Source organism: Falco peregrinus, chromosome 1 (genome assembly GCF_023634155.1).
Source record: "Falco peregrinus isolate bFalPer1 chromosome 1, bFalPer1.pri, whole genome shotgun sequence".
Taxonomy (NCBI): Eukaryota; Metazoa; Chordata; class Aves; order Falconiformes; family Falconidae; genus Falco; species Falco peregrinus.
In genome coordinates this window covers 10,356,574-10,384,282 of record NC_073721.1, presented here as the reverse complement: position 1 = coordinate 10,384,282, position 27,709 = coordinate 10,356,574, and the positions used below count along the sequence as shown (strand labels likewise).

At 41.3% G+C, this 27,709-nt stretch overlaps 1 protein-coding gene across 5 annotated transcripts; it reads right to left on the bottom strand.

The window, feature by feature from the left end:
- Positions 1-27,709, bottom strand: ANXA11 (annexin A11). 5 transcript variants are annotated; one of them, XM_055797820.1, is made up of 16 exons: positions 25,142-25,238; positions 21,007-21,067; positions 13,627-13,687; positions 12,316-12,440; positions 10,635-10,988; positions 10,020-10,107; positions 9,534-9,628; positions 8,981-9,094; positions 7,764-7,854; positions 7,562-7,641; positions 7,368-7,424; positions 6,344-6,437; positions 6,159-6,254; positions 3,530-3,588; positions 2,787-2,909; positions 1-762 (listed from the first exon to the last, which is right to left on the bottom strand). In XM_055797820.1, the coding sequence occupies exons 3-16, from the start codon at positions 13,676-13,678 to the stop codon at positions 703-705; spliced, it is 1,488 nt and encodes a 495-aa protein (XP_055653795.1). In that variant the 5' UTR covers positions 13,679-13,687; positions 21,007-21,067; positions 25,142-25,238; the 3' UTR covers positions 1-702. The 5 variants fall into 5 exon arrangements, with proteins under 5 accessions (XP_055653795.1, XP_027651318.1, XP_055653799.1 ...); XM_027795517.2 differs by lacking the exons at positions 21,007-21,067; positions 25,142-25,238 and adding an exon at positions 27,624-27,709; XM_055797824.1 differs by lacking the exon at positions 21,007-21,067 and having other exon boundaries at positions 25,142-25,284.

Below are 27,709 nucleotides of genomic sequence, written 5' to 3'. Positions count from 1 at the left end.
TGATCTGCAAAAAGTTAGAAGACAGCTTTAATTTCATAATCTCTTCTTACATACATACTTTTAAGGCACAATCAAGAAACCTTAAAACATAAACCATAGAACATTTACTATTGTCAACCTTATTACTGCCTTGTGACAACTGCCATAGTGAGAATGAAACGTGAAACACAACTTCCTTAAAAACAATCAAGCAAAGAAAACTGAACGTCACAATACTTCTTTAAAGAACAGTCCTAACCAGACACAAAATCTCAAGGCTGTTCTCTCCACACATCGGGGAGTTGGCTAGCATGAAATCAACTCTGCATACAATATATATAAAACTTGCATTAAAATGGCACGTAAAGTTTATAGAAAATAAAACCTTCAATCATACAACTGTGATTTTTGTTCCATAAACCAAACATATTATTTCAGTATAATATAAGCAAAAAAGAAATAATGACCTGTCATTCACGGATTGCTGAAAGTACTATACAGAATCCTGAGCAGATGGCACAGAAGCATGATATTCATATTTTTGGGGGCATGTACTGCCTACTATTTTTGAACTGAAGAAAAGATATATGCACTCCTTTTAAAATGTAATTACTTTAGGAGAAACAGGTCATTTTATATTTACTTTTGCAGAGAAAAAAAGAAGGTGCTTTAAAGCAAAAAAATGGAAATAGCAGCTTTTTTAAGAAAAGCTCAATGCTCCATTTAGTCATTTCCACCACACAACTTGAGTAGGATTTTCCGGTAGTCTCCTGAAGTATCATCCTGGAAAGGAACCCAGAAAAAGAAAAGTTAAAAAGACTTGTGTTTTGAAACAGAAGAAAAGAAATGTAAGCATTGTAAATATGATATGAATGACCAAAAGATAACGCATCCAGGGCTGAAGGAAAGCAGGTGTTAACCTCTTAAGAAAAAAAAAAAAAAAAAGCTAATTAGAAATCAGTCTAATACACGTATACAAGTACACGGTAAAATGTGTTCCTTCTGTAACTGGAACCAGAAGCGTCAATAGAAAATATATTTCTTTATCAAACTGAGTTTGGTGTAAAGGTTCAACTACCTACCTGAGAACAGTTCAATAAAAAAATCTGACTAAAAAGCTGTCTTCCAGCAAAAGGTATGAAACTATGGGAAAAATAATACAGAAGCGCTTTTCCTTGAAGTCAGTGTGGATATTCTTCCAGGGACAGCAACTGAAAGTTTACTCTTTATTATGTTAAACATTAAAAACAATGCCCTGATATCAAAAAGATTTTTCCACAATTAGAGAACATCCTTCATGTTGTGGGCAGTGAATGTCGGTATGGATGCACTCACACACGTAGTTAATGACGAAAGGCCCCGCCAGCTGAATTCTGCCTGGTGCTCTTAGGAGTAAGGAGTGTTCCCTGGGAGCTGCTCATTAACTAGTTTTGGTTGATGAGGCCTGACAATCCTTTACACAGAACAGCTTCAGCTAGTGCATTTATCTCGTCCTTCATCTTCAGGTATGACTGAAAACCATTTTGTCCAGATCAAAATTATTACAATAGTGACAAAAAGACACCTCAAAGAACAGGATAAATCCTGTGCATGTGTAGAGCACTCCCTACAAAATATAAAACATTTCTGTTTATATATGCACTAATAAAAAAAAAAGAAGAAAGAAAGGAACTAAGAACTTCCTTTGCAAAGATTTTTTCAGCTTTACTTTTATAGAAATACAAAGTATAGCTTACGTACATGTAACTGTGGACGAGCATGCCCCATACTCATTGAAACGAAGTTTTAAAGTAAGTTCAGCCCATTAAATGGGTATGGCCTGTTTCTGATCGGTAGAATTATTTTAACGTCAGATCAAATGAGAAGGGGAAAGAAAAAAAAAAGCGCAGGGGAGGAAGAGAGTGAAGGGGGTGAGGGTGTGTCTCCAGCTTTTCCACCAATGTCTCACTGTTTTTTTACTCAGACATTGGTGGTTACACAGCATGTAACTACTGTAGCAGAAGCACATCTTTACTCCAGAGTTACACCCTTGGGAAAAACTTCTGCTAGGTGATCCTCTGTGGCGCATGGGCAGAAAGACCATATTGCTGCTGGCAGAAGACTCACATCAAGACTTTTTGGCTTCACTGTCTTTGCAAGGATTCCTTCCAAACACCACCAAGTTGCAGGCCCTCAGCAGCGACAGCAGGAGGAATAAACAGGGGCTCAACAGATATGGCACCTTCACTACAAGGTAAATGAAAAGTGGTACCACTCACTCTCCTCCAGCTCTGCCTGCCTTCTCCATCGGCAAGGAATCCTCTTGACTGTTGCTACAGCTGTTAACAGCAGTAGTAGGGTGGATAAACTGCTAAAGAATCTGAAGTTGATTTTCAAAATCTTGTAATTTCAAGAGAAAGAGGCAGCCGACCCTTAAAAGCCTATCAGGAGCTTTGCACTCTTTCAACACAGGCACGAGGTAGAGCACCATTCATTACTCAGTTGGGGGACTAAATGGTTTTGACAAGATCATATACAGAGATTGGGAGAGAGACCAGACTTAAAACCAGGTCTCTGAAACCCCTCCGGACCAATACCCCTTTCCTTCCTTGTCTGTTGGCTTCCGTCCCCTCTCTAGCCCATCTGGTCCCCAAGCAAAAGCAAGCGCTGTCTGTTCTCTGGCACTTCAGCCTCCACTCTCCTGACAAACACAGCCAACCAAACACAGCCCTACGCTCAGCGCAGTTAATAGCTATTCAGCGTAAGGGTCCGTGTTCTACTAGCAGAAAGGATGTCACAGCAGGGAAGATAAAATCTCCAAGTCTTACATGGATATCTGTGTAGAGAGATCTGCCATACATCCGCTTGTATTCTGCACGTATGTCCAGCAGGTCAACCTCGCTGCGTGATACCATGATTCGAATTAGAGTTCTGTCTTTTGTTCCCGCTCCCTGCAACAAACAAAACAACAATACAATGTATTAATAATGTGTGGAAATGTTGGATGATACAGCACTAGTAAAAACAATATAATAAAATGAATCATCACCCCATAAATAACCGTTTATTAGCATAATCCCACTGATTTCAATAAGCTTGAACGGAGTTCAGCCTATCATGCTTTAATAAATTAAAGTTACTGGTAGGACACTAAGAGTCATTTCTCTGCACAAGAACAGTTAGAAAAAAAGAAGTGGGGGGTACTGTCAGAGGCACAGGGGGTCAGGAAAGTTGGGTGAGTTTAATGGCCTATTTATTTCTTTCAGCTAGAGCTCTCGACTTAAAAGGTATCAATTTCAGTGAGTGTTAAGCATATTTGTATTTTACCAAGTGAAAGTTACTCTGTTTAAGGTATGGCTGTATGCATCTCTTTGTTAAGTGGATCAAATTAGCTGGATTTTCCCAGCCTTTCATAATAATGACTGCACCTTGTTAGTCATCTGCCCACTGAAAAATGTCATACCTTCAGCTGAATGTATGAGCTGTACAGGCATACAAAAAACCCAAAACAAAACCAAAAAAAACACCAACCCCACACCCTAAGTTTACGTATATAGTCACAGGCACCTACCTTCATAGCTTTCTGCAATCTCTCTGCAAAAAAAGCCGGTGTGTTCTTGAGGCATTTAACTGCAAAAAGAAACAGTATTACAGAAATCAGGTACTCCTCCCCAGTCAGAACTCACATTCATTTTTTGAGCTTACCCTGGATAGTCACATGCTTTAATTTTACATAAACATACACCAATACAACGCAGCTTCCGCTCCTTCAGTTAGTCACTGAAATGATTTTAAATCCAAACAGCAACTGCAATAAAGAGCCTATTGCATTTCATGGCTCAAGGCCAACTTTTTTGTCACTAGAAACCATCTAGCATGAAGTGCCCATAATTAATCTTTAAAAGAGTCTAACGACCAGATTCTTGCTTATGAAGGGAAAAAGAGAGGATGGGGAGTGGGCAGAAGACTTGAAAGAACACATAGTGGTGCTCCTGGCTTTTTCCCTAATTTAAGAATTCTTAGGCCACGTACCTGAAAGGTATGAGAAATTCAAGTTCTGCCCCAATATAAGTTGGGAAGCCGCCTACGACAAAAACCTCACCCTTGCGTTTAAAGTTAGTTACATTATTGGGTTTTTTTAGCCACAAAGTTCACCAGGAAACCTGAAAAATTCTTAACATGCTTATTTAATAATGATTGGACTTTATATTTAATTAGCACAGTTCATCAGAAATCTTAAAGAACAAAATCTAAATCAAGTTACTGTCATGTTAATCAGGATGATGAAAGAAGCCTCCATCACTCTTCAGAATTAAAATCTATATATTGATCCTATGCTGGTTACAAGTAAACAATCATGCAATCTGTGGCAAAGTACAGAGAAAACAAACCACACCTCGCTGGTATTTTATAGCACAAAAAGGTATCAAAAGCAATCACGTAAAATACAGAACAAAGGGGTAAACCTAAATACGTGTTTCACAGCAACACACATTCTATATAGGGAAAAGTACATTTCTGAATAGAAAAATGTAGATGAGAGAGCGCAGTTCACCATGCACAGTTGTCAATGATAAGTATAATAGAATTCAAAAACAAATGACAAATGAATTACATGTTTCTTTATCACAGTATTTAGCTAAAACACCACACTTGCACTTTAAGATGTCTGAAGATGTTATTGTAAGTTACCAGTTGTACAATCCAGAAAGCTTTAAAGAAAGCAAAATTAAATATATTCAATTAGAAAACCTTTTTTTCCTGAAAATAAGGTTCACAGAACAAATGATGCTAACATCTTTGACCAATATAGTTATATATGTGTATATACATATATACACATATAAATAAATAAAAACTAAACCAAAATCTATTCAATAAAGGAATTATTCAGCAAATATTAATGACAATGCTTGCTCAAAGGGCCACTGGCTTCTTTGCAAGCTACAGTCCCAATTCTGAATCTGTATCCACATGGGGACCTGTCAAGTGACTGCAAAGCTCCATTAAGTCAAAGGACTTCCTAACTCTGACAGTACAGTTTCTTTACCAAGAAACACTGGGAAATATTATTTTTCCTAAGTTTGGTTTTCTAACAATACTTTTTGAGGTGATAAATTCTGAATCACACCAACAGAGCTGGACCTAGTCTGGGTCACTGAAAAGCCACTATAGTGACAGCTTGGCCAAGTAGAGTAAGAATAGTTACATAGTTCACATATGCACAAAATAGGAGTGAAAAAAAATATGAGGCTTTTAAAACTGATTCCCGTTTTGCAAGATTTTGTTACAAACTTCCACGAAAAAAAAATCTGTTGCAGTTGAGCCAAATTTCCTCTCCCATCTTGTTTCCAAGTGATGCAAAGTACATTTTTCCTAGTTATTTTGGTAGGAGGCGCTATATATATATATATGTATCTCACTTTTCACTAACATATTCAACACCAAAGAACAACACTTTTAAAGGAGCGGCTCTAGATACCACAATAAATTCACAATAATAAACAGAAAAAGGAATGGAGATGTAAAGAAGCAGTCTTGTCTAAGAGATGAGAGACGAAAGATGACAGACTCCACAATTTTATCTGGAACAAAACATTCCAAACAAAAGTACTGCACAACAGCTTGAGGCCTTGTCCCAACCTCATGGAAACTAATGATTACCTCCTAAGGGACAACAGTAGACTTGAGATAAGAGCCTTTACTCTTCAGAAATACTGGAGGCACTTAAAAACATTTAGCAAAGCTTAACTACAGGAAATGTGGAAAAACTAACCCCTTTGCAACAAAATTGAAGTTTTCTTTCTACTAAACAGAGGTAGAGGTAACTAATTAGAAGGTTAATGCCTATATTTTGCTTCATTTCCAAAGCTGTCCCACATACTCCATTCTCACTGACTCAGCGGTTGGAACAAGTCCTCATCACTTCTTAAAACAATGCCAAGTACAGTTAATAATTGCCTCCACACTTGAACATGTGAGATTTAAATTCTGCAGCTGCCCGAAACAAAAGCTTCCTCTGTCATTCTGAAGTAAATTAAGTGGCCTGTTTTACAAGTGACTTCACAGAAAGCTCAACATTAAAAGCAGAAAACTGGAATTATTACTAAGAACACCATCATTCGCTGGAGTCACAGATGCCACCATCTGAGCCAGTTGTAGTGGAATACCAGGAATGACCTGGCTAAGACGACACATACCTACTGCCAGCATGCCCTTTTCCAGGTCTCCAGACATTTCACGACATATGCTTTTTTCAATGTCCCGGTTACACATCCTCTGATATTCGCTGAAGACTGTTAATGGGAGAGAAAGATTTCAGGAGTCATTTTTATCATTACCTACAACAGAACCAAGTTACTGTTTACACAGAGGACACCATTACCTGCTCTGAGGTGGGCCCTGCTTCTTGTGCACAGAATGGCATTGAATTTGGATTCATCGGTTCCTAGACGGTTCTCTCCAGCTGCATATAGCTCCTGAACACAGGTGGCAATTCACACTTCATTACTCAGAAAAGCAGTTGGGCTGAAAAGCTGAGTTTCAGATCGGCTTCCTTATAGCCTGCCCTCCTTTTATACTTATTTCTTAGTCTATGTACTGCTGGAAAACAGGAGCAAGCAACTAAATATAGAGTTCTAACCTCCCTACAATGTGCTATGCCTGCAGTCTTCCTAGCTTACTGACACTAAGGGCTCAGACACAAGAGCTCCAGATTACTAAAGAAGGGAAAATTGTTTAAAAAATAACTGAAGACTGTCCTTCCTAACTGGGTTTACGTCTGGCTGTTTTTCTACACCTTTAAGGATGTTCTGGCATTTTCTTGTCTTTTGGCTGAGGCATACTACGTAGAAAGCTGATTACTATTTATATGACAGCAGTGTACTGAAATGATCCAGGGTTTTCTCTTGGCTATGTGGTGAAACAAAACATACAAAAAACTTATCTGGGCGAGTTACTAGTCCAAGTGCCTTATTTGCTGCAAAAATCCAGAGTTCCTTCAATAACAGGCAAAGGCTAATGCAGGTGTTGCACAGATTAAGATCTAATCCACACACATATCACCTCAAATCTCTTTGGACCATTCCCATAATAGGCAGCACAATGGTCACGGGACTTATGTAGAGTCACGCAACACCTGGAAAAGCCAGAAAGCTGACAGAAAGAGATACCACCCCACCCCCCCCCCCCCCCCCATGGACTCTGTTTGCGAGAGCTCCATCTCTGTAAGGGAGCTACATGGCTCTAACGCTCTGTCAGGGCTTTTCTTATCACTTCCATCCACTGAAACATAAGCACTACATCAGGAGAAGTCACAAGGTCTCCAAAATTAAGAGTAAGCAGAAGCCACACAGTCAAATTTCAGTGTATTGAGTTCACCGTAGAAATGAAGAAGCATTTCCACTGACCTGCACATCTTTTTGTACAAGAGACATGTCAACACTTGTACTTTCATCTCTGTTTCCCTAAAAGAATTTGAAGATGCAAATACGTTACTGGTGGACCTTTTTTTAAAAAAAAAAACCACCAACAAAAACAAACCAAAACCAACCCTACAAACACACACACAAACCCAAATTCCAAAATCCTAGCGTGCAAGTACCTGAGAAAGTGAAATTAAAAGCCTCTGAAAGTGTCCAGATGTGTCACTTTTTATTGCTTCCTCCAGAGTCTTCTTAAATTCTGGAAGAGACACACAGCCATGAATCATCATACACCTCTGTTCATTTCCTAAACTCATACTGTCAATCAGTAATTAAGAACGAAAAAGAAGAAAATTCTGATGGAACTGTAACAAATCTAACCTGCTTTATAGACCCTGTTGAGTTCCTGAATATGCTCATTACTGCGAGATGCTAAGATTTCAATGAGGCAATTTTCATCTGTGCCAACGCCCTAAAAAAAAGCATAAGGAGAAAACACACTCCAGATTCTCACCTTGCTTCTACAGCCTAGTATAAAAAGAAATGTAATAAAACTATACAACAAAATACAATTTAGAATATAATCTTGTTATAGGAGAAGTCAAAGTAGTTTAAGTGCTAAATCCTATGTATTAAAGATACAAATTAGGCAGATAATGAAAATAATTATCAAAAGAAAATTTCATTTTAAAACGTCATCCTTCACCCCCCATTTTAGTCATTTTAAGAATAAATTTTTTCTACCACTGAAGATGAATTTGTTAATTCTCATAGTAACTTTCACTAACTAACACATAGCAGTTGCAATTACAACACAGCTAATGCTCCTTCATCCTCCTAGCTACTTGAAAATTGTGCCCAAAGAACATGTAAATATATGTACTGACTCAGTAATGGAAGTATTTTTTTCACCTTCATTTAAACATTGTCTTGAAATACAAATGTTTGACCTGTTTTTATTTTAAAAAACTAAACATTTATAAAATAGTCTGATTGTTTTAAAGAGAAAGTACACAATACTTCCATAACACTTCAGAAAAGGTTCAGCACGGGCTAGGGAAATATAATTTCGAGGTGGAGGAAAAGATAAGAAGGTGGTACACCCTGTCCAAAATCTTTATGAACCTAGTTTTCTTAATTATTCTTGAGCACTAAGTGTAAAGTCACTGGAAACAAAGTTGAGCGGGTTTATAATCAGATCCATCACAGCTCAAAGCAAAAACCCAGAAACAAAGACACCCCATGCAGTGGCTGGCTTAGAAGAGAGCCGTCTCAGTAGCTTACTCAAGACTATGTAATAAATGAACTGCAGAAACTGTTAGAACTCAGTTTCTGCCTTTTCTGGGTACTTCTTTATTAATATTTTTTTGTTACCACACCATCCTATTGAATAGTCTTTACCTATAACCTATGGGAATAACATTTCTCAGTTGTACTATCATACACCTCCAAGAAAAAGGATACAGTTCAGTCAAACAGTGGGCTGAATATCTGGACAGAGAGGAGGGAATGCAAGTCCAAGCTTTTAAAAGATTACCAAAAATTTTATCAGCTCATGTATTTTCTCCATCTTATAAATTTTCATCTCTGACACAAACCTTTATAGCTTCCTTGATTTCATAAGCATCAAACATGACAGGTGTTTTCATCATTGCTAAGATTGTCCTCTCAAAGTTACCCGATAGCTCAGACTTGAGATCCTTGATCAAATCCTAATGAGAAATAAAAACAAGCAAAAAACCATAAAGACCAAAACTGACAAATGTGAGCACAAAAATTGTGGATTTTAAGTAGAGTTCTTTATGTGTAAGCATCAATAGTATATCTTCAAAGTAAAGCTATTCCCCTTAACAACACTAAAAACAGCATAATGTAACATGTACATCTAGGTCATTAAGGTCCAACTAAATAGACTGCACAGACCAGAGTCAAAGCATCCATTTAGCAGAGAAACTGCTTTACATGTTTCATCTGAAACATGCCATGAACAAGTCAAGAGTGGGTAAAAGCAGAACCCTAAACAGGCTATGACTTGTGTCCCATGTTCCCCTTAAGCAACCTGCAATCTTTTTTTCCAAACCCCAAGTCTTCTGACTTCCAGTGAAGGTAGGCTCTTTATTCTTCTTCCATCTGTTCTCGTGAGGTATTTACCTTTCCATAAGCTGTTTTGAAGGACAGGATGATCTGCTGCCGTTGCTTGTTTGAACGACTTCCGAGACAATCGATAATTGCCTGCTCATCAGTTCCTGTCAATGTATACAGACACCACAGAATAAGCATGCACGTCATGTGAGGATGCAGCTTTCCATTTCCATTTATTACCTTTTCTATACCCAACTGAAGGGCATGTATGCCTTGAATTCACCTACAGTATCTCCTCTTGTGTATGACCACAGAACTTGAAGCTCTACTCCCATCACAAAAAACAGAAAGAATAACAAAAGAACTCCAAAACCAAATGCCAAACTCATGGTATTGTTTATGCCTATATGAACTTCCAGTAACTCTTCTCATAACCAAAGACAATACCATGTGAACTGGCTCACTCGGTACACACATAACAATGGAGAAAGATCAGTGCTGAATCAAAGCTGCAATTCTGCTTTTAACTGAAATGTAAATCCACAGACTGCTCACCAAATCCCTTCATGGCCTTCCGTAAGACTTCTGCATCCTTCAGAGGGTCAAATCCTGGTGCATCCATGATTGTGCCTCGGTTTCCATGCTAAAATCAGACCAAGTTGAGTTGTGTATTATTGTCAATCAGTAAAATACTGTGATTTACTACCTAGGAAAGATGACCACTGTTACCAATCTTCTTTTTGTTAAAAAAGTAACAGAGAGAACTCAGAAAGACACCACCTTAAACAATTTTTTCCTTTCAATAGCCAAATTATGAGAAAATTAAAGGTCAAGAAGGTTCACCAATATTAAATCTGCTGCCAATTAATTCAAGTTTGATGAACCTGTATATACAACTGGCAGCACTTTGTTAATTAGGAAAGGCAAATTTCATTAAATTTGATTTCACGTCAAATGTTTCTTCTTGGACAATATGGCAAAACAGCATTTGTTTCAAGTCGTATGAGCCTGTATTGCTTGCATTTGGAAAGGATCCATCTCTCTCTAGTTAAACTTCTTTTTGTGACCTCTTTTCATTTTTAGGGTTGCTTTACACTTACACACACAAAGGAAATGTAGAGAAACATACACATGGTCACATCTCAGAACCAAAACACTGAATGCTCTTACTGTTACAGGAGAGACCGTAGGCCCAGTAGCTCCTGGGTAAGAGGGCGTAAGCGGATTCACAGCTGGGTTTGGTGGATAATTCGGCATGGGCTGCTGCCCTGGGTATGTTGCTGGTGGTTGTCCTGGATAGCCCATAGGCTGCTGACCAGGCGGTGGCTGGCCTGGTGCAGGGCCACCTGGGTATTGTGGGTAAGATGGCATTCCTAATGGTGGATACCCTCCATAAGAGGGCTGTTGTCCTGACGGAGGTTGCCCAAAGCCACCAGGAGGGACTGGGGGATAACCCCCAGGTGTTGAAGGATATATGCCTTGTGGTACATTTGTCCCTCCAAAGGTCCCTGCCAGGCTGGATGCCTGCAATGACAGCCAATAAAGCAAGAGACAGGAAGGTGTACAAATGGTTGCGTTACAATATTGTACTTAATACAATACAGCCTCCCTCCCCACCAACACAGATGGGTGGTTCTGCATCCGCAAAAGAACTTCGCACTGATCACGTCTTGCTAGAAAGCAAGACGGAAAACCCCCTGTATTCAGTTGACTCTTGCATCAGCTGCCACTCATCACGAAGCAGAACCAAGAGACCCATACCTGCCACTACATCCAGCATTAGACACCACTCACACAGAAGAGCACCAACAGCCACCCACCTCTTAGTCTAAAAGCTTACTTCAGCAACACAAAATTATGCTTATCCCTTCTTTGTCCATGGCTGCTTTACATGACCTCAGCACCATCTGAGTGCAGGGATTTACTATGAGCAACCTCTGGCTGGTTTATGATGCACTAGATGCATTCTACATTTGGAAGGACATCTACCGAAACTGCTACAAAGATACTCCACTCCACATGTAATATCATCTTCCCCACGTGACACACCCAGGCCCTCTTCTACAGGGGAACCAGAAGAACTGACATTTGATGATTGCAGTGTTCTCAGAAGCTAGTTGCTGTGGTGCACCCTAGATAGTTTGTTGTTCATTTTGACGGCAGGCTGCCAAATCACGGAATTTAATCGCTGCCTCAGAAAGGCATCTAACACAAATGCCTTCCTACAAACTGCGCATTCGTTATGCAGCATAACAGATTTCTGAAGACTGAGTTGTCATAAGTGTCACTCACTTCTACTATATGCAAAAAAAAAAAAAAAAAAAAAGGTCATATTGGAAACGTGTGCATTTTCTCCAGTCAACATAAAATGTTTTTGCTGCCATCTGTTAAACATCACTGCTTATAGGAGACAGCGGATCCCGTATTCTTTTCAGGAATAAGTCACCGGTACCTCAAATTGCACAGCCTTGTTCCTTATTCAGACTGGCCAAAACCCAGGTAACAGGCAAAATCTGAACTGCATTTGCCAGTGTGACTATGGACAGATACTCAGTAGTGTTAGCCTGTCCCCTATTTGTCTGCACAGCAAAAGCCAAGTTACACTGTTGTTATGTCCATGACACTTGAAGTTAGGCTCTCAAATCAACGTTTAACTCACAGTCTGCTTTCCTAAAATAAGAAATAGTTTGCAGTAACCACTTTCTTCAATAGATGATATTGAATGCTCAACATCTAAACAGACTAGACAGTCACAGAACTCAAGCAATAAACTTGTCAGTGGTAATGCCAGAAACATATCTGAGCACTTCAGAAAGTCATAGTAAAACACACTAAATGAAAGCAAACTCACCATTCCAGCCATGTAGTTGGGATTGAACTGATTGGCATAGCCAGCCACATTTTCTAGTCCAATTGGAGGTGGATTTGCAGGTGGGTTTGAAGGTGGATAGGCAGCACCGCCCCAAGGACTGCTACCTGAAATCAAACAGCTGTGCTAAAACAAAAAACTACATCTTTTTAAACTTCCTCCTTACTTAAATTTTTAATGCGATGTCTGTTCAAGAGTAGCAGTTTGGGAGAAGGAAAAAGAACTGAAGAGGTGCAGGACAGCAGTACACTTACGATGTAAAGAAAAGCCTCACTGGATATTTCTAATCACACTGGTTATCACTGAATCTGTAAGCTGCCCTTTAGAACAACCCTGAAGATATTTTAAAGTTTTAACACTTCAGAGTTCATACTGTAAACACTGTATTTTGAATAGACAGTAGTTTCCTTTAAATTACAAAGTTGTCTGGGTCTTCCAGTAGGAAGACATTATTAATGCCTTTTAGGCTGCCAATTTGAGAGATGTCTACAGAGCATGACACAGTACATTCACAGATACACAAGTCACAGAACTTGGCTGCAGACAGCAGTGCAGACTTCTCCACACAGCAGTCTAAGCCAGAATATTCTGCTGTGAAACAGGACTTACCCTCCCAGGCTAGTTTTGGCTTCTCATTGTATACTGCTTCCCCTTCCCGAGTTAGCTTGCCAAACTCCACACTTCACCACACCCATATAGCTCCAGCCCTTTCTTTCTACCAACAATACTAACAACTCTAAGTTTCATTACCAACAACTGTAAAGTTCACCCTGATACCAAGCAGTAGTTACACATTTCATCATCTTTGTATTGTAATTGATATCCTTTTTAACAGCCCTACTCCTTCCATATACAACCATCTGCCTAAGAACAGTGAATTATGGACAATGTCATAAATAAAGCCCTAATTTTTTGTGGGATATGGTTTTAAATTGTGTGACTGATTTCTCCCCATACTAATTTTTCTCACCAGCTGCCTTCAAGACTCAGTACTGACAGGACACTGTTCCTTGACGTTTATTGATTTTGGTCAAATTATGACCATCTCCTAGTGCTGTGTGCTGCATCTCAGATGAATGAAAATGGACCTTATATGAGCATGTGGTAGAGCACCCACATTACGGAAGTCAGAATCCCCAGCCAAGATAAATTAGGACTTAACAAGAGAGCATAGAAAATTTTAGTGAGTCAAGAAAACCCTCTGCAGTCCGGTTCTTTGTCCACGCCACCTTTCCATTCCAGATACGATCACCCACAGCCATTTAACCAGTTTACTTCATCTGATCAACTTACCTGGGGCTGCTGGTGGATATCCACCTGCTGGGGGACAGCCAGGGTAACTCATGGCAAAGATCTGAAAAGTGCATGTGATAACAGTTATTTTCTGGCATGCTTCACTAATTACACCAAATAAAATTAACAGGCAACATGTTTGCAGCAGCCAGTTACCAAAATGTAGACGTAAACTACACAACTTGCACAGGCTTTTCCCTTTGCTAGGCCAATGAACATGTTCAGGTACCTAAGCAGTTGTAAATTCACTCCTCAGACTATTTTTCTTATTTGTTTCAATTACTACTTACTGCTTGCTTTGTCTATTATGTTGATAAGGATGTATGACTTCAAAAAGCTTACTTTATTGCATTATTAAAGTCTCCAGAAGTTTGCAACCCATACAGAACAGTCTGACAAACCAGCTATATCTTCAAGTGAGTAATTGTATGAGAGGTGTTAAAATGCATTTAACTGCAAGCATCTGCAAAAGTGCAAGGTCAGAGTAAGAAGTGGAAAGGATACACTTCATGCTTACAGCATTGCCATAAAATATGAAGGGCTGACAGAAAGGATAAGATCACCAGAACAAATTTATCTCTCAAAGTTGATAGTGCCTCTGGAGCACAGAAGTGCAGACTCATCAGCTGTCCAAAAGGAAGGACAGCTAAATGAAGGACAAAACGAGAGTTGTTTTCCAGCACACAGAAAGCCTTATTTTAAACAGATGGTAAAAGTAACTCAAGGAACTTGTTCCAGAGGACAAAAACATCCATAATCAGTCTTAACTTTTTCAAGGTTATTTTTAGTGACAATTCCCAATCTATTTTTAAACTGCCATGCAAGCAGTATCCCCTCCCTTTCTTTCCCCTCTTTCCCCTAAAGCACTACCTTTTGCACCTGGCTTGTTTTGCCATGTTTTGGATTTCAGCTGTGGAGTTTTGTTTTGTTTTGTGTTTGGTTTGGGTTGTGGGAGGTGCTGTTTTTGTGGGATTGTTTTTGTTTTGCATGATCACTTTAACTTCCTTTTCTGGTTTCCATGACTCTTGAGCATAGCAACACCAGAACGGAAAAATGCTTTTTTCTTCTTTTTTTCTTAAGGAAAATACAACTAGGAAATCTTCAATTTATTTAAAAATTACTTGGACTTCACACTGCATGTACTCATTTAAATTTAAAGAAAGAAACTAATAGAAATCGCAATGACAGAGCACACTAAAAGTGTATTAAGCAAATAAGGCTTTAAGTCAGTAAACTGTCAATCACAAATGGCCACATTTAAATGTCTCAAGAAAGGTCCCAGGAAGAGAAAGCCACCTACAAACCTCATGGCCCTACTCCGCACATTCAGCTGGTAGAACAGACTACAGATTAGCTAACATGACACCCACCGTTCATAACCAGATTATGTCTGAAGGGTAAAGGCTCACTTAAATTTTTGTATTGTATCAGATGCTTAAAAGATGCTCTCTCCATCACACAGTAAATGTTTTTCCCACATTACCTTCAGCCTTGGTTCCCAATGAGATCTTTCACTGCAGAGCTATCTAGGAGTTTTGGAATAATTTAAACATCAAGGCTGTTGCTAGCATTTATTTTACCACCTCTGCGCAGAGCAAATTATGTTCTACAGGGCCACATTAAGAAAAACCTAAATGTTTAAACAGGTTCCAGAGCAGACTCTTGAAAGTTCAAAATAACACCGCTACCTATAAAACAGCCACTCTCCTACTTAAGAGGGAAGAGTTTGCTGAAAGAAGTAGCATCCCTTACCAGATCAGCTGCTACAGCTGAAAAGACAACACCCTTTTGATTATACAAGCACTTCTCTACATGACTAAGCTTTATGTAATTTTTCATTTCATATGCAAACACAGTGCATAAAACCTACAGCACCAGATCTGGCATACAAGACAATTACTGTGCGATATACACAAGGGAGCACAAACTCCATACAGAGCAGTCGTAAGGGAGAGCAATTTTTCAATTCTTTTTTTTTTTCCAGGTGTACCCAGTGTATATCCTACATTAGGATACTTTTTAATGCTAAAGCTGAATCTTGGGGAAAAAAAAAAGTCTCTGATGGTTACCCCTGCAGTTCAGCAAAATAATGCATTTTTACTTTTGAATATTCACTGATGCTAAATACTAACATAAAGAGCATAAAGGTATGGCAGCAGCTACCTGGGAACTTTTTCAATGCTCTAGAGAGACAATGTTCCAGCTTGAACATCTTGAAAAAGCCACTGCACTTCACTGCAAATTTACAGAACACTATAAACGAAACACTTTACTAAAGTAGATGCAAATTCAAGTTATAAAATCCATCCAAACAGCACTTGCAAGATACTGTTATCCCAAGGGAATCATAACTGCTGGGGGCAATGCCTGCTGTTACCCTTATAAGGGCTGTTAAGACCCCAAGCTCATGAGGCCAAAAAGCAAAACCTCAACATTCCTGATTAGAGCTGAAAGCAAAACATGTATTTTCCTCTGCTGGAAAAAGAGCAGGCAGCTTCCTCTTGGTGCTTTGCCATGCTCCTAACAGCCTGCACAAAGGCATGTTTGATTGCTGGAGGGAGCTGCCAGGCCCCAGCCACACGCTGGGACGGCTTATGAGGTGGCAGGGCAGCTGCACAGCCCACTGCCTGCGCTGCCCATGCTGCCAGCTCCACTCCACTGCTGCCTCTGGGCAGGTACGGGGGCACAGAAGTGGACAGAGGCCAGCAAAACCCCAAAATAAACCAAAAAAGAACAAAACCAAACCAAAACACAAAAAACCAAACCCAACACCCAAGAGAAGGCAGCCTGGTATTGCAGAGCTCCGCTACATCAGAAATTGGCTTTACATAATAAAACATAGCCATGGTACTAAAATAAAAAAGAGCAATTATTACTCCAGTCACTCAAACAACAAACTAAAAAACCACAACCCAGATTCTTAGTATGCATAATGTCAACAGGTATGTCTTTTATATACAAATTATTACAGCATTGAAATTATTTTTTCCTTCATGTGTAACCATAATTATTTTTTATTTATTTATTTATGTTTAGCTTTGCATGTAAATACAAAGAAAGGATATAAAAAAATTGTAAGACCCCTTTTCAATAAAGCTTTAGGTACAAATTTAAGGCAAAAACGGTTGAGGGGTTTTGTGTGGTAGGGGAGGAGAAACGGGCTAGCCATTGTTTTTGTTAGCAGGATTGTTTGCTTGCTTTTAATCCTATGTAATACATTCCTTTCAAATTGAAAAAAAACCCAACATTAAAAGATACTTTTGGTAATTAAAGCTGAGGTTGAGAAATAATGGCTAACTTAATTAGCAATCTGAAAAAAAAAACCCACCTCTCTCTCTCACAACGTTCTACTTGCTTCTTTTAAACCCTGCACCTATCCAGGACTTTTCCAAGGGGAGACTTTCCCCACTGGTTTGATTCCAGGCAAACCAGATCCACAAAGGCACCAAGTTCTTATATTCATAAACTTCCTGATCACCACCTCTTCTGTACTTCATCAGGTCTCTGTTGGCCACTTCACAAGCCTGTCTCCATTGAATCTTCTAAGCCCATCTTCCCAGACTTCTTTGGCTACATCCACATCTTACTAAAATTGTTAGTGATGACCAGCACTCGCCTCCTGACAAAGTGGTGGCATAGGCCAGGGAACAGAAGATGCAGAAGTACACCCTGCTAGACAAATAATGTGTGGGAAGATACAGGAACAGCAAGGTCTGTGTTTGCTCAGCCATAAAAGCAGCAGTGCCTAAGAGGAGGAAAAAAATCCAGGCAACCAAACCACACATGGAAAGTGGGAGTGTCTCGAACAAAATACAGAACAAATACCGTTACAGTCCTCTCCCCATTCCCAGTGCTCACCCTGGAGGTCCACCTCAAAATTCTAAATAAAGATCTGAAGTTTTACTCCTGCCACAGACATTGCACTCTCACTTCTGCGGGCCATGAATCGCTCAGGCTCTTGAGCATTTTCCTGCTGCTTCAGCAGAGCTAAGAAGGAACAGACCTGTTTTCATAAGAGATTCAATCTGTAATATACTTTAAATGGGACTCTTGAAAATAGGCTCCTCTAAGCCACAGCAGAAAAGAACTACAGCTGGAGATGTAACAAAAATACAAATTACACAATGATGGCAGAAGTAAAGAATAAAACTTCAAGGGTGCCAGAAAACTTCTGTTTTAAGGTGCAATAGAAATAAGCGCAGCCACTGCGTTCATGCCCACTCCCAGAAGTTATTCAGTGGCTGCTGCTCAGGCTCCAGCTACAGCAAAGCCCAATAATTTGAGGGCAAAAAAGGATTAAAAAACCATGACCAACGTTTGTTCAAAGTATTTTTTTTTATTACACCCACTTCCCAGGGAACACCAAGTAAATTTAAACCCTGGGCCTTTACTCCTACTCCAGGTTAATTACCAGGATGTAGTACAAAAGGCTGCCTAAAGCTACAAAATTACAGAACATGCTCCGAGACTGATCCCTCATTGTGAAATCAGCCCAACAGAACTTACCACCTTACAATACGCTGTGGACTTTCATCAGAGATGAACTCAGGCATCCACCACTGTGCTTTTGCAAGACAAGGACAAGCCACAGCCAGCATCATACTAGCTAACTGCTATTTTACCAGCCTGAGCCTGAGCAAGATTTATCTTTGACTTACACACTGCAGCACAGCGTTACACAGGCCTGTACCAGGTGCAGTATTTTTCACCCTGACAGATAAAAAGCCCCATAATTTGGTTTTGCATTGTCTTCTATGTATGTGACTCCCTGCCTAGCCTTCCTTTCACTACAAAAAAACCCCTGATGTAGTAGAATGCATTCCCCTTCCAACAGGGCTTAACGTAGTAGTTGAGTTCATGCCGGCCAAAACTCAGGAAAGCTCTTTTACACAGAACTTAGAACTCATAGCTCACCTTTAGGAAACTTTACTAGTCTTCATCCCGAAAGGTATATTCAAAGAGTACTAACACGTCATCCATTTTCTACAAAAAGATGTTTCTTTAAAACCCCCCCACCCAAACAACAACCCACATCTCTGAATAGATGGTGAAACAGGAAGAAATCAAAATAAGGGGGCCTTTTAAAACTACCCTTTGAACTGCTTGCTAGTATTATGAGTCAGGGACACTGCCCATTTCGTTTTGATGATCCTGCTAATTCCATCATCATCATTACAGAAATAATGTATTGGAAGATAATCTAGCATTTTTTTGACCTGGTGGGGTAAGCAGAGGCAGGAGGGGAAGCATCAGAAAGGTAGCGCTGACAAGCCTTAGTCAAAATAAGGTAGAGCAGGGGGGAGATACTATGGCCAACGAAGAACAGCTGAATGGGAAGATGGACCCATAAGCCACAATCAAGCTGTAAAAATGTTAAATAAGAACTTCATCTAACTTTTTCAGCAACAGATGCATAAACCATGACATTACAGCCGTACCACTGCAGGAGATGTTGACACAAGGTGATTCGTGTCATGGATTCTAGACAGAAGTGCACATTTGCACTGCAATTCCTAAACCTCCAGCAATGATTTAAATTGTATATAAGACTAGCCCACTTCAAATATTTTATACTTTATACTTTTATACTGTTAAACATTACTTGAAGAGTAATTTGAACAGTGTTGGAAACAATCTACATAACAGAGAAACACACGAGAACATACGAACAAAATAAGATTCTCCAAAGTAGCGAAACAACTGCTTTGACGGTACCTGCACCAGTACAAACTCTGCGTTTCACAGAATAACTTGGGTCAGAAGGGACCTCTGAGATCATCTACCCCACAAAGAATTTCCCAGGTGACTCACTCTGACCTGCAACTAGTACCTTTTGTTGCTTGTTTTTATTGGCTAACAAGAACACAAAGCAAAACAAAAATGACACCACATTCAACTAACACCTCAGAAGCCTGCAGAGGGTTAATTCTGATGGAACAGGCAACTCAGCCACTTTATGACAAAGTTCTTTAAACACCTAGTAACAATAACCAGCATCTGCTGTGTTACACGGGCAAACAGGGACCAAAAGCCCCAGCTCCCTTGTCTCCTTCATGACACAGGCTTGTCCCAGCTTGAGCATACTCTCACTGGTACATCTCCCCGACAATTCAAGGGCTGCATCCTTTGCAGAGGGGCAAAACTGGAAAGTGCACGTAGGCCAACCTCATATTCTAGCTGCCTGCATCACTGGGTCTGCCAGAGATGGCAATGTAACACTATTCACCAGCACTGAACCACAGAGATGGCAAGTGAACAGAAAGAAACATACTCCTGTGCTTGGTTTTACGGACTTTTGTCTTAGGGGTGCAAACAGCAGACAACAGGGGAGAGGGAAAAAGGTAATATAAAGTTACCATGCAGTGGCAGCATTTCATCATCGGGAAGGTGCTGCTTACGTAGCTTCACAATTATTCCACCAGCATACAGTTTCATTCAGCATCTGTGACTTTCTGGGAAGACCACAGACCTCTCTGGGTTTACTTGTCAGTCCCTACATATATACTTAAGGCAAAAAGACCCAAATAACTTAATTGAGCTGTATGGATTCTCAAGAGCCACATGCAGAAAAAACATGACACACCAAGGTCAACCTCACTTCGGCTTCCGACTCCGCCCTGATCCAAGCATTTCCTTCTGTAGCACACTCTTGCAATGTTCTCTTTGTAGTATTTACAATACAGACAGTCAAAACAGATATGACAACACAGATAAAGGCACTTCCCTAACAACACAGCAAGCAAGAAATAAGACCAAAATAGGTTTATGAGATGTTTGAAGAAATAATAGAATTAAGTTGTTCTATTTCAAACTCTTAACTTGTCATATAAAATTATGTGTTGCGAAAAAGTCATGCTATAAATAGTCTGAATTATGTTCTCAACTGACTAATGCCTCAGGGATTTATACTCTATTTTAAGTTCTACCATGCAAGAACAAATTTTTACATCATCAGTGCAAGTCAGCATAGGTAAATACCAATTGGACCATTTCACAAAGTACACTCTGTGGGAAATCCTACAGAACTACAACAATAGTATAATGTTCAGTCCTCTAAAACAGTTATTAGAAAAACACCTAATTGTTCATTTCACACCACCTATTTTAAATGAGCTGCTGTGCCTGAGCCTGAAGCACAGAGTCGGGGGGGAGTGGCCCTGCTGCGAAAGCAGAGGGTTTTCCCCAGGCCTGCGAAGCAACAGCAACTAAAGCACGACAAAAGTTTTCCATTAGGTCCTCTGCCAGTACTTCCTACATTTAGATTTTTTGGGGCTGCAGAAGCAGCCAAACACCACCAAGCTGTTCAACTGACAACTCCACAAAGAAAGGCACACTTACAGGACCTCTATGGGACATTAGTTAAAAGCTGCATGGACGTACCCTATGCTGTGCACAAAACCTCTGTGTTCTGCACCAGGCTGACAGCCTTGGAACTCTGCAGCTGAAAAAAAAAAAAAAGAGGTAAATAGGAGTGTACAAATGCATTACCTTTTTCTTAAAGGTGATGGCTTCCATGCTTTCTAAACAGCGAAGGGCTTACACAGCTGTTCAGCCACACTAGCAAGATTATTACTTGTCAGTGAGCAAATGGACACACTTCATTCATTGGTGACTATAAAGAATTACTGATTTTCAGCTGATTGATTAATTCTTTCTAACTTATTCAAGAAAAAGCCAATTTAGCAGAGTTAACTAGAAAGACAGGTATTTCACAACAACCATAAAACAGCAAAGTTCAAAGCAAGCAAGACCTTTAAATCCAGTCTGCATGTGGGATGAACAAACTTTGGTCCCTAACGCTTATTACTGAAAAAGAAGGGTTTTCTCCCCACCAAAATCCTAACATTTGTAAGATACATTTATTCTCCTAGCTAATGGAAAATGTATTCTAAAAACACTTCCAAGTGCACCAATAACCAGTTATTTGGACTACAGATAGGTGCAGTGTTTACAGGAGTGCAATTTTCCAAACTTAAAGTTGTTCTCTCCAGCAACAATAAAAGGGATATTCACATAGTGCTTAAGATTCCTAAAGCAGACAAATTTAGAGCAACTTGTTAGGCCAAAGTTAGAAATCTAACATGCTTTTTTATACAGGCAAGAGGTCTTTGGGAATGTGAATTACATGCATAAATTACAGTGAGCATCACTTCACATACATATTGACTCAATGGCTATAGTAAGATTTAGCACAAACAAGAGGCCTTGCGAAGGTTTAAAACCCATTTGGATCTTTAATATGGGATTATTTTGGTTGACAGTTCTTAAGCCTGACAGAAGTTGGGATCTAAGAGCCTGAATTGGAGGCCCACCTCTCCTAACGATGAAACAAATACTTATTAATGGCTCCAAAGAAGGAAGGAAACAATAAAGTCCAGCACTTCCTCAAGACAACAGCTGAGCTAAAGTTAGAACGGAGTGACCTATTGGCAAACACTTTCCCAATGCCCTCAAAAAAACGACCCATGCTTTGTAGTAAATAAGAATTAAAAAAAAAAAAGAAAAAAAAGTTTAACCTTTCCTATTATTCAGCAAGACAGTATCTTATCTCAAACAATGTGTAAGGAAAAAAAAAAGAAGCAACATCTAAGAAGGACTTCTTTCCATTTCTTTGTCTATCTTAGAAGAAGAGCCTACTGCTGCCAGTCAGACAGCACAGTGATGCTCTCCACCGGACAGGGAACAGCCAAGCAGCAGGACTGTATGGGGTTGTGTTTGTTTAAAAAAAAAAAACACCACAAAACCAACAAACATCCAACATTTGAAGACTATTCAGTCTAAGCCCCTACAATCTAATGATTAGCACTGGTCCACACTCAGCACCTGTGACTGCTGAATAGTAGGGATACAATTTCACACATACCCACAAAAAAACACCTGCTAAGTGTAGGCAGGATCAGATGCCTGGTAATCACACGCAGGTAATGAAATTGTCTCTCAGGAGGACACCAGCAAGTCTCCACTCTGACCCATAACTGACTCCAGGCTTGCTCAAGCCAGGATCTAACCTCCTATCAAGATTTTGCTGTGAGCTCTGATAAAATCTAGAACAAACATGGAGCAACAATAGAAGCAATACACTGTAGATACTTAGTGCTGCCCTTTGGCTTACATTACATTCTTCCCAGCTTGGGGAACCGCCTGAAGGTGATTTGGCATTCACATCAAACACACCTGCTTTCAAATAAACCGGCAACAGGAAAAGCAAAGGGACCAACTTAGCTTCAGTGCATGAGAACCCAAGTTTCAAATGGGTGAAAGTGTTGCTCACAGGAGAATAAACATGCAGCCTTTTATTTTTTTTAACGCTTTTGCTACCTTCTTCAAAACAGCCCAAAACAAAAGTCATACAGCTGACAAATCTCCACTTATTTCCAATTGTTTATATAATACAATTTTAATATACCCAATAAGAAACATATGTTTCAAAGTAGCAGACAATTGTATGAAGAAAGTACATCGGTGCTGCTACTCTGCTGTCCACTGAAGTGAAGCCTCTAACTGCAGTTCAAAGCTGACTGAGAACTTTCTATCGATGCCTACACAGAGCCTTGGCTAAAAGTAAAGTAAACTTTCTATTTGTTCAAAAGCCGTGCTATTCCTGTAGCCACCATTAAATCATCAGCTCTTTTTGATTACATCTCTGCTTTAACTTCCTTTTTTATCCCTAGATTGCAGATCACAGAACCAAGACAGGCTCTATCTTAGCTCTGATTAATGCATTATTGAACAAACCCTCTGGATGCTCCATCTTCTGAAACTTGCTAGAGGTCTAGAAAACAGCATCTCCTGTAGCCTTCAAACCAGACAGACTTCTTAGTTTAACTGTCTGTACTAGATTGGATTACGTATTTTAAGTTGTTACCTAACACTACCGCCTTCACAATGTTTTTTCTCTAAATACCTTCATAAAATGTCTCCATCTCGCTGTGGGTTTTTTATATCTTTTAGTGACTTCTGACATTTCACAGAATTTCCAGTTTGATGATTCAGAACTTCTGGGGATTATAGACAACAAGCTAAAGAAGTGACACAGCATACAAAAGCGTGTGACGAGTACTCCAGAAATTTTAAGTCCAGATTCACAGAGATGTTTGAGCTCCTAACCTCACACTGAGGTCAGGCAAGAGAAAGGTACATAAATATCACTGTCGACATAGACATAAAACCATCAGGCCCCTCAAAATCTTGCTGATTCTTTATTATATAGGGTACACTGTATTCTATATGGTGCTTTGGGGGCAAGGGGAGAAAAAGTCACAGAAGTAGCTACAGGGGCACTTTCAGAAAGAAAAACCTCAGAAGAAATGAAGCGGGGACCAGGCCCTGGGCAAAACTGGAAGCAGTGCCCCATGCAAGCTATCATCTGCCCCAGCGGGAGGAGAGTGGTCTGCGTGACTCTCAGAGGTGCTCAAGAACAGGAATTTACAGACACAGCCGAGCTGTGGGGAATGCGCTCACGCACTCAAGCTTCATAGCAGCCACGCACTGGGTTTGCACAACTTCCGATGTTACCAGGCACGCCCCAGGGTAACAGAAAATACTGATGCACTCGGCAGGAAACCCCGTGTGCTGGGGGTGTCGGGGAACGAACCCCCACCTACAGCAGCCAGGCTTTTAGATGCATAGCAACCTACTCACCAGCTCCTTCACCAAAACGCACTGCACCAGCACCTCTCTTCCCTCGTGTCAGTTTTTTCTCCCCACACCTTCACCTCCACGCCTCCTGCCCCAGCGCATCCATCCCCATTCCTGGCTGCGCTGCCTTCCATGCCCCTGCCGCTCCCTTCAGAAGGTTTCTCTCCCAACTGCTCCTCTTTAGCAGGAAGAGGCTTCCAGGAACTACCACTACCTTGAGAAAGGGGGAAAAAACCAACCTGAGGCGACGCTCCCCAGCTACTGCCCAGCCCCTCTCCTCCAGGAACAGGACTGGGACAGGGAGGGACTCTGCTCTTCTGAAAAATGAGATGCTTAAGCTGTTTTCTGTCAAACACCTGGCTAAGGTATAGCAAGAGTTTAAAGGGTTTCAGTTTTAAGGCGCTTTAGGTATGTGTAGCATAAGAAAAAGTAAAGTACATGACAAGCAGTTTGTAGAAAGGAACGTTTGGTAAGGAAAAGCATTGTGTAACTGCTGACAGGGCTACCATCTTGGGTTTTTTCCTCTTCTAAGGAAAAAACAACATCAACATGGGACGTTAAAGATAAACGAACGGCACAGGCAACGTACCGAACTCCAACTACAAGAGCAAAACGACTATTTTTTCGTCTGAAACCACCTCATTTCCTTCAGAACCATGAGCTGCTTTCCACGAACGGCGGAGCTGCGGCAGGCCCCGGCCTCCCCCTGTACCAGCCGCGGGGCTGGTGTCCCTCGGGCACCCCGGCCCGGTGTCGAGCACCCCGGCTCCTGCCGCCCCCTTCCTGCAGCCACAGGCTCCCCGTCGCCCCGGGGACACCGGCCCGGCCCGGCCCGCGGCCCCGCAGCCCTCGCCCCTCGCCCCCTGCCCCGTCCTACCGCGGGGTCCCGGGGAGCCGCGGCGGCCGCCGCCCGTCCTGACGGCTGGGTGCTGCTGCTGCGCGGCGGGAGGAGGAGCCGCTGCGGCCGCCGCTCCCTCTGCCCGCCCCGCCGCCTGGGGCGAGGGAGGGCCGCGGGCGGGGAGGGCCGGCCCAGCGCGGCCGCTGGAAACCGTGACGGCAGCGGCGGGGCCCGCGGCGGCCGCAGCGTTCCTGGGCGAACCGCCCGGACAGGGCCGGGGGCGGGCGGGCCCCGGGCAGGGCAGCCGGGGCTGCTGCTGGTGGGCCCGCACAGCAGGGCTGGCGGAAAGGCGGCCTGCAGTGAGAGGGCCGCCTCACGGAACCAGAACGAACAGGGGGAAAATAATAAATAAACGTCCCTCACGCCGTCGGGTGGGCGCTGCGCAGGGCACACCGGCTCCTGAGGCCAGAGGCTGCGGCGTGAGCCTTCGGTGTAACATCGGATTTAAACCCCCAAAAACCCGTGGCTTCCACCAGGAATTCATAAGACATTCTAGAAAATATGTTTGCTGGGCAAGCTGGGACAGAAAGCCCCATTTTGTTACCTATAATACACATTTCCTTCAGTAACAGTCTACAATAATTTTAGAGGGAGATTTTTCATGTTGACCTTTTCCAGCACAAGCAATACTAGCAAAACGCTTCAAAACACATCTTTCTTCCTACATGCATTCTTTAAAGATGAGTAGAATTGCTCACATGGAAGCGTTTAGAAAGACAAAACAAAATAATGAAAAATAAAAGGGCCTAGCATTTTCCAATCAAATGTCTTTCGCCAAGAGACTCATCAAAATACCACTGCTGACTGAATCATGGAATTAGACAGCTTGGGCGGGGAATAAACTCCTCTTGGCAGCAGGGATTTTAGTGAACAGGGTCTCAGAACATCCTTTCCAACCCTTGTTTCACTCACAGGTATGCTTTGTAACAGGCAATTTCATTTAGAAATAAACTAATTTTGATGGATGCGTTCATGCTTCTTACAGCACACCTCCTGCTCACCCGCCAGCTCCTTCCAGTGGAGAGGCCAGGCTTTTTTCTCCATACAACTGCCACGTACCATCATGGTCCATCACTGAAATACAAAAGCTGTGATGGAACTAAAGAAAATAAATCCCCCCTTTTTCCCCCCTCTCATAAAGATTTTAACTGGTACCAAAGGCCAAGGCTGCACCCATGGGAGAAAGCTAAACAACGCAGTCTAAAGCAGGTGAACACGTGTATTTCAATTTAAAAATGGCTTATTGTGCTGTGGCGTAAATTATACATCTATTCCCAGCTGATCCTAAACCTCACTGGTAAAGACACTTCTGACTAACAGGCAAAGCTAAACATCAACAGGTTTTGAGGCAGAGTGTCGTCTGAAGTTCACTGGCAGACAGATGGAAAAATTAAGATGTGCCCACAGAGTAGCTCACGTGGAAAGGCAGCCAGGGATCATTGGGATTTCAGTATGCTGGCAGAGCTCCTCTCAGGAGCTGACTCATCTCACTTGGGCCAGCCAAAAGGGGCCACAATTAGTGCTAACAGGAGAGTTTTGTTAACCAGAGTAATTCTGACTGAAATGGGTTAGGAGCCATTCAGAGGAGCTGCTACTCCCATCCGACAAGGACGTGGTGACCTCTACAAAGACTTACTTCTTCCAGTGTATTTCTGCAACTTAAGTACTGTTACCTTCTCATTAGAAAAGCCTGTTGACTATCATGCCTAGGCTGGAAGGGATGTACGAGGAAGCTTGTTCTGCTGCAGCCAGCCCAGTATTTATTTCAGACCCGGTTGACTTCTCTTTGAAGTCAGCTCCAAATGTTCCATGGATTTAACTAAGGCCCAGGTTTGGCTGGCTTCTATGAATCCCCCTATTTATCCAGCCTCGGTGGCTGGAAGTCCCACACCTTTGACACTGCATTCATGAACAGAAAACTGGGCTAGCTACGGCAGCATATGGAATATTTTTATGACAGGGAAACCATTGTATGGAAACCTCACTAGCTGCCATGTTCAGAGAGTCAGGGAGTGAGGCACTTGCTTAATGTATTTCATTTCTGGAAATTTTTCCACAGGAATGATAACCTCCAAGCCCATACTCCTTGGGAGCTTTGGCTGGAGCAAACCTTTCTTCCTGCAAAAGCGGTTACGGGCAGAAAATGTTCTTGTCAGCAAAAGAAAAAGATATCAGCGCAGTAGCTTTGGCAGCATATTTTATCAGTAAAAATTCATCAAAATGATGAAAACCTGTGAAAAGTGATCAAAGTATAAGAAATATAGTATAGCCTGCTTGGAAATGTAGGCAGCCCAAAACAATGGCTCTAACTTCCCTAAACACCTTAATGGAGACTGAATTCCCAAACTGCCTCCGAGGTGAAAAATAAGCCCAGGGGAAAATTTTGTTAGCAATAGGATTGTAGTGACTAAGGCTTCACTATTAATTCAATGCCGTGTTCCCTGGCTGCTGGGCTTCTTACCTCTTCTGTTTCTCTCATGTATCTACAGGGGAAAGGAATACATGATGCTCTTGAAGGGAGGGGACACCCATGTCTCCACTCCTGGA

What these genes read in the sequence shown, in the direction of transcription:
- ANXA11 (XM_027795517.2), bottom strand. An exon ending in TCAAAACAGCTTATGGAAAG is followed by an intron (nt 9,095 to 9,533) that starts GTAAATACCTCA and finishes ATTTCTCATTAG; the next exon opens with GATTTGATCAAGGATCTCAA. An exon ending in TTGTACAAAAAGATGTGCAG is followed by an intron (nt 6,438 to 7,367) that starts GTCAGTGGAAAT and finishes ACCTGTGTTCAG; the next exon opens with GAGCTATATGCAGCTGGAGA.